Below are 6,978 nucleotides of genomic sequence, written 5' to 3'. Positions count from 1 at the left end.
TATATAAATTTAATATAACCTTTCTGCTTTTAATTTTCTTCTGCTACAAATAAACCACAGAATTTTTCTCTCATTTCCATCTTCTTGTTAACCTTCATAACCTTCCTTGCTACTTTTAATCATTTCTGAATCTGCATCCCCAGAACACTTTGCCTATTGATTTCTTTTCAATTACCTGCCCATTTTCTAACTTAAAATGTTTCGGAGCTGTTTGATGAACTCAGTCAATTATTACTTAATGGTTAGTTCCTCCCCTCTTAGACCTCTTCTCTTCTGTATCAGTGCCATTTTTTTTCATCCCGAAATGGAAAATATAATCAATTCTAAGTTCCACGCCACACTTGCCGGAACATGTCCCATCTCTGAATCTTCCCTTCCTCAACTTCTCTATTTCCATTTCAGGGGATTGTCTGTCCTTCAATATCTATTATATTGTCACTGACTCCACAGCTACCTTGATTATACTTCCTACCACTCCACTTCCTGGAAAGACTCTGTTCCATTCCCCCAGTTTCTCCACCTCCAATCCATCTGTTTCGACGATGCTACCTTCCACACCAGTGCTTTTGAAATATCTTCATTATTCCTCAGCTGAGGATTCCCCTCCACTGTGGTTAAAAGGGGTGTGGGATGTATCTGTTCCATTTCCCATGTTACTGCCTTCACCCCTTCCCCTCCCTGCCAGAATCATGGAATATTTTTCTTTTGGCCTCCTTCCTTCCCACAAATAAGGGCTGCAGCACTCCAGACAGCTGTGACAGTAATTTACTTGTGCTTCTTGCAAATAGTTACTGTATTCATTGGCTGCAAAGCAGTCTCCTGCACCTTGGAGATGAATAAATAAAGATTGGGTGATTGCTTTGCTGAACGCTTCCTTCAAGTCTGCAAGCACGACCCTGAGTTTCCAGACCTTGCCACGTTAATTCTACATCCCGCTCTGGTCTCTTTATCCTTGGGTCTCCTGCAGTGTTCCACTTGTAAGTTCAATGAGGAACAGCCGGGTCTTTTTCAACTGGACACTTCATTACCTGCCAGACTCAACACCGGGGCTAAAAGCTTCAGGTCATAACTCCTGCTCCCACCTTCTCGGATGGCATGTGCTGTAATGGAGATGATTGCACCAGAGCCATTGGGAATGGAAGAGCTATTGTTTGGTGGTTGGGTTGAGGCTCCCCTATCACTGTATGGCTGAGGGGCTAGTCTACACCTCTGGGGTATACGCACCTTTCTATGCTGCATTTCCCAGCCTTCTCCTCTTGGCCAGATTTTCCATGGAGCACCATTTACATCTCCTCTGGATCCATCTACTTTAACTGCACCATCATACCATTGGTCAGCGAATGAATGCTGCCCTGCACCCAGTCATAGACCTTCCCCTTTGTTCTTTCCTCCCCCTAAACCTCAGTTTTCTCTGGTTCCATCATTGCTTTAAAACTGTTCATCTCTAATATCTTGCAATTCAGAAGAAAGGTTATCGAGCTGAAATGTTAATGCTTTTTTCTCTTACCACAGGTGCGGCCTGAATTGCTGAGTGCTGTTATCAGATTTACAGAGCCTCAGTGTTTTGCTTTTGTTCAAGTACTTAGACCTGGATATTAACAGGAGTGGGTTATGTCGGTGAAGTGGGGGCGTCAGATTTTACAAGGCCGGGGTCCCCCACACGCCGTGCAGTTTTAACTCCACGGGGGCGTCTTTTATCTTTGACAGTTTCCCTGTCTGGAAGTCAGCTTGATTGACAGGGCTGGCTTCCAGTCAGGTAGGCAGGACTCCGGAGCAGAGCCACAGGATTAGGTAGGTTCGATCCCGAGGATGTATTCAATCCCAGGCTAATCCGATCATGGGCCAGCGATAGGGTACAATCAACAACAGGAGGAAACACTTTTATTCCTCCTGGCCCACAAGCAGTGCTGTAAAGGCATTTACGTTCTATTTTGTATTTTTCTTCAGCTCCCTTCAGCTGCTGGGTTTCCCAAGGCCAGAGAATATTGACAGGTCATTGTTAAACCTGTAAAACTCAGAGACTACTCGCCTCATTAAAATATTTAACATGCAAACCTGTCTCCTGGGAGCAGTCTGCTGATCGCCTCCAGTCCCATTTTGTTAAGCCTGGAAGTGGATGAGTTGGAGGTAGTATGAGGTCGTGGTTGAGATTTTTTAACCTCTGACTCAACCCCCAACCCACCTGTTTTTGTGCTAAATCCTACGCTTTACTGCTTGGGCTCAGACGCGGCAAATGTTTGATCAGTAATTTCCAGTCTCTTTCCCCTTCTTTCTCTTACAGTTAATTTACTGGGGATTGTGATCCTGAGCCGGGGAAAGTGCGGCCTCTCCACCTGCACCACTCGCTACCTGGTGGCCATGGCAACGGCGGATTTATTGGTCATTATCACCGAGCTCATACTGTATCAGATCAATTACTATTATTTCCCATTGTGTTTCCTGAGCATCACCCCTGTGTGTAGTGTTTGCACTGTCCTGAGGTTTGGAGCCATGCACTGTTCTGTCTGGTTCACCGTCACCTTCACCTTTGATCGATTTGTGGCTATTTGTTGCCAGAAGCTGAAAACTAAATATTGCACTGGGAAAACTGCAGCTTTGGTCCTAACAACAACCTGCATTCTGCTATGTTTAAAAGACATTCCTTTCTATTTTACCTATGAACCCAGAGAGATAATCAACAATGTACCATGGTTCTGTTCCAGAAAGCTAAGCTATTATACTGAGCCCAGATGGGTTGGATTTGCCTGGTTTGATACGGTTTTAACCCCATTGCTCCCATTCGCTTTAATTCTGTTGCTCAACACTCTGACAGTCAGACACATTTTAGTGGCCAGTCGAGTCCGTAAGGGACTGAGGGGTCAGAGCAAGGGAGAGAGTCACAGTGACCCAGAGATGGAGAGCAGAAGGAAGTCGGTGATTTTACTCTTCACCATATCCGGCAGCTTCATACTTCTGTGGTTGGTGTTTGTTATAGAATTCTTATATCATAACATTACAGGAACAGATCCCGGGGATTACAATGATTCTTTATATATCTTTCGACACGTGGGATTTATGCTACTGAATTTAAGTTGCTGCACAAACACATTTATTTATGGGGTGACTCAGTCCAAGTTCAGAGAGCAGTTCATGAGCGCGGTGAAATATCCGGTTACATCAATTATTCAATTAATGAATAAACAAAACAAGTGAGTGCTGCCCAGAGGCGGGTCCCCATGTTTCCAGTGTTTCCAGGCAATGAATATAATATATATCCCCAGAATTCTATCAACTGAATGACACCAGAAATCGCTGCTGATCTTAAAGTACAACGGGTAGCAGAGCAACCAGGACATAGTATTATTTCTGATTGACATTTCCGAGATATTATTTCTGGGCAGGACCATATGTTTCTTGCATCCTGTCTCAGTTCTTTAGCGAAGAGACACTTCTGCTATGTGGAGCAGTAATTCAGTTGCAGCTTCCAGAGTCAATAATAAGCAGACAGAGCTGGGCTGTTCTAAGAAAAAAAAATGTTTCTTTAGTATTTGAAACAAATCATCAGTTAAACAATCAAAAATAAAATAATAATAGCAGCCATTTCCAAACTGTTATCAGGCTTTGGAATTGAATGAGAAAACCTCCAGGTCTGTGATGTAGACAAGCTACGGCCAGTCTGCTCTTCCAGGAGGTCTGTCATAGAGACACAGTGGAGTCGGTCTGCTCTCCCTGGGGCTCCTCACTGATCACTTGGTGCTACTGTTTTTCAAAGCAGTTTTGGAAACTATTATTTATTTTAACAAGCAGAAACTCTAACCTCTTTTTATTCACCATCTCTCTTATGTCCTTCAGACTCCAGATGTATGTCCAACATCCTCAGCTCCACCCAAACTGCACTCCATCGAAAATCTTCAGCTTTTGCCCCCACACTGCAACCACTATCAGACCTAATGTCCTCAACACCATCCCACTCCACGAATAACCACAGGTGTTGTCAACTCTGCTATTGAAATTCCAAATCATCTTCAGTTCCTCCCCACCCTCCAGCAGCTCTCCACTGATCTCTCTGTATACAGTCTGCAGCTGTCAATCACACACTCTCCTCCCGGGAACTGTCAGTTAAATTCCTGCACTGATCTCTCTGTATGCAGTCTGCAGCTATCAATCACACACTCCCCGTCTGGGAATTGTCAGCGAAATTCCTCCACTGACATAAAAGTGCAAAGAATTGACAGCAAGCTTTGGTTCTTCCTGATGTGCAATCTGTGATCATACTTTGCACCAACATAACAGAGCAGCCTGAAGCTAGATTTTACCTGTTTAACATACAGTGAGGTTAGTTTGTTTTATACAGAGCCGATTGAACCAATGTGTTTGATAATATTCAGCCTCCAATCCCACTGTCTGCTTCGTGTGGTATCTCTCTGCAGACAATTAGGATCTGGCACCAGCTGTGATTTTTCCCCAGTGTAAAATGTGGAATTATTTTCTTGTGTTCAAGTTATATTTTGCCAAAAGATTTCCCCACTGTGCTCTATATATTAACACTAACTGTTGAATGAGGAAAATAACTGACTTGAATTGGATCAGTTTGTCACAGGAGCAGGTATGGTTCTTCAGACCCATTTCATTGCCAGACTGGGTTCTCTGTGAGATGGACAATCCTTCAGCACAGACATCAGGCAATCTATTATTTCTACAGGTCACACAATCTTATTACCAGGTAAATGTCTGACACATGCATTTCCATTATGGTGCTGAAGAAGGTGGCAAAATCTGTGCTGGGTCTCAAACTTTTTACAATTTATATAAATGACTTAGATGAAGGGACTGCAGGTATGGTTGCTAAATTTGCTGATGGCACAAATTTAGGTAGGAAAGTAAGTTGTGAAGAGGACGTAACGAGGCTACAAAGGTTAAGTGAGTGGGCAAAAATCTGACAGATGGATTATAATGTGAGAAAATGCGAAGTTATCCATTTTGGCAGGAAGAATAACAAAGAAACATATTATCTAAATGGTGAAAGATTGCAGAGCTCTGAGATACAGAGGGATCTGGGTGTGCTAGTGCATGCATTGCAAAAGGTTAGTATGCAGGTACAGCACATAATTAGGAAAACTAATAGAATGTTATCATTTATCACAAGGGGAATTGAATCCAAAGTAGGGAGGTTATGCTTCAGCTATACAGGGCGTTGGTGAGACCACATCTGGAGTACTGTGTACAGTATTGGTCTCCTTATTTAAGGAAGGATGTAAATGCATTGGAAGCAGTTCAAAAAAGGTTAACTAGACTGATATCTGGAATGGGCGGACTATCTGACCAGGAAAGACTGGACAGGCTAGGCTTGTATCCGTTGGAATTTTGAAGAGTGAGGGGAAACTTGGTTGAAGCATATAAAACCTGAGGGGTCGTGACAGGGTGGATGTGGAAAGGATCTTTCACCTTGTGGAAGAATCTAGAACTAGGGGTCACTGTTTAAAAATAAGGGGTCGCCCATTTATGACAGAGATGACGAGAAATGCTTTCTCTCAGAGTCTTTGGAACTGTCATCCTCAAAAGGCGGTGGAAGCAGAGTCTTTGAATATGTTTAAGGCAGAGTTGATAGATTCTTGATAAGCAAGGGGGTGAAAGGTTATTGTGGGGTAGGTGGTAATGTGGGGAAACCAGATCAGCCATGAACTTATTGAATGGCAGAGCAGGCTCGAAGGACCAAGTGGCCTACTCCTGCTCCTAATCTGGATGTTCATATGTTCACTATGCAGGTTCTCATTGCCCTCTGTTTAAACTTGTGACCATTCACTGTGCAGGCTCTCCCTGGCCCTCTGTTTAAACTTGTGACCATTCACTGTGCAGGCTCTCCCTGGCCCTCTGTTTAAACTTGTGACTATTCACTGTGCAGGTCCTCCCTGGCCCTGTGTTTAAATTTGTGACTATTCACTGTGCAGGTCCTCCCTGGCCCTGTGTTTAAATTTGTGACTATTCACTGTGCAGGTTCCCTCTGGCCCTGTGTTTAAATTTGTGACCATTCACGGTGCAGGCTCTCCCTGGCCCTGTGTTTAAATTTGTGACTATTCACTGTGCAGGTTCCCTCTGGTCCTGTGTTGAAACTTGTGACTATTATTACTGGGCCATTGTAAATTGTGAACTTACAGATCTGTGAACTTGGGCAAGTTAACTCTGCTTCTCTCTCCACAGTTGCTGCCTGACCTGCTGAGTTACCCCAGCACTTTCTGCTTTGCTGCCACATACATACTCTGCTGTGTCCCAGTGCCCGGAGAAGTTATGATCCTCTTCTCCCACTCAAGTGTAACATTCCTTCTTGTAAGCGTGCTGCACCTGAGTGAATAATTTTAATTTTGCACATTCCAGGATGTGAGACTTAAATAGACAATAAAAGGTATTACAGAGGTTTACAGAGAACAGACTGACACAAATGGGAATGCATGTGTGTCACAGCAATGTAAACACGTCTTTCACTAAATGTTCCTCACCAACATGTGTGCCCTTTTCTTTGTGGGAATGATGTGTGCCAGCATGTAGCGCCAATATCACATCCCTTTCCAACATTGGCCCTCCAGGAGAGCCAACGTATGCAATAACAGCATTGCCATGCCACCATTACTCATGAGCATCTCCACGGACTCCGTGACATGGACATTGGCTCAGCCAGCTGCTACCTGTAATGACTTACACAGGGATGCTGCAGATGTGGACTGGTGCACAGCAGGTAAGCGAGGGTGATGTGTGTCTTGCAGAGCTCATGTCGGTTCCTATGGAGCAGACAGCCTTTGTCTCACAAACCACCTCCATACGTCCCTAACTCACTGCTAGCCCTATGTGCAGAGCCTGGGTGCCATCTGCCCTCCCATGCGACTTTCATGTAGGTCTTCAGCGTCCTCATAGTCCGAGGAGGAATCCTGTTGACGTCTGTCCTCATCATGCCAGGCCTTGCCCCTATTGGCTGCGTAGTTGTGTAGAGCAGCAAAGAAAAGGACT

General features: G+C 44.3%; 1 protein-coding gene across 1 annotated transcript; it reads left to right on the top strand.

Annotated features, from left to right (window-relative positions):
• Window positions 1-1,090: 1,090 nt before the first annotated feature.
• Window positions 1,091-3,961, top strand: LOC137345707 (probable G-protein coupled receptor 139). Its single transcript, XM_068008970.1, has 6 exons — window positions 1,091-1,157; window positions 1,265-1,332; window positions 1,513-1,578; window positions 1,708-1,756; window positions 2,246-3,188; window positions 3,832-3,961. Exons 1-6 carry the CDS (start codon window positions 1,091-1,093, stop codon window positions 3,959-3,961), a joined length of 1,323 nt encoding a protein of 440 aa, XP_067865071.1.
• Window positions 3,962-6,978: the final 3,017 nt, after the last annotated feature.

The sequence above is a fragment of the Heterodontus francisci genome, chromosome 29 (assembly GCF_036365525.1).
Source record: "Heterodontus francisci isolate sHetFra1 chromosome 29, sHetFra1.hap1, whole genome shotgun sequence".
In the NCBI taxonomy this organism is placed as follows: Eukaryota; Metazoa; Chordata; class Chondrichthyes; order Heterodontiformes; family Heterodontidae; genus Heterodontus; species Heterodontus francisci.
The sequence above is the reverse complement of the archived record's forward strand: the minus strand, read 5'-3'. Positions and strand labels throughout refer to the sequence as shown.

Bases quoted from the DNA above. Each gene is read 5' to 3' on its own strand.
- LOC137345707 (XM_068008970.1), top strand. From the start codon at position 1,091: ATGGCATGTGCTGTAATGGAGATGATTGCACCAGAGCCATTGGGAATG. The intron at 1,158-1,264 runs GTTGGGTTGAGG...CCTCTTGGCCAG, and splicing joins GGAAGAGCTATTGTTTGGTG to ATTTTCCATGGAGCACCATT. The intron at 3,189-3,831 runs GTGAGTGCTGCC...TATGTCCTTCAG, and splicing joins TTAATGAATAAACAAAACAA to ACTCCAGATGTATGTCCAAC.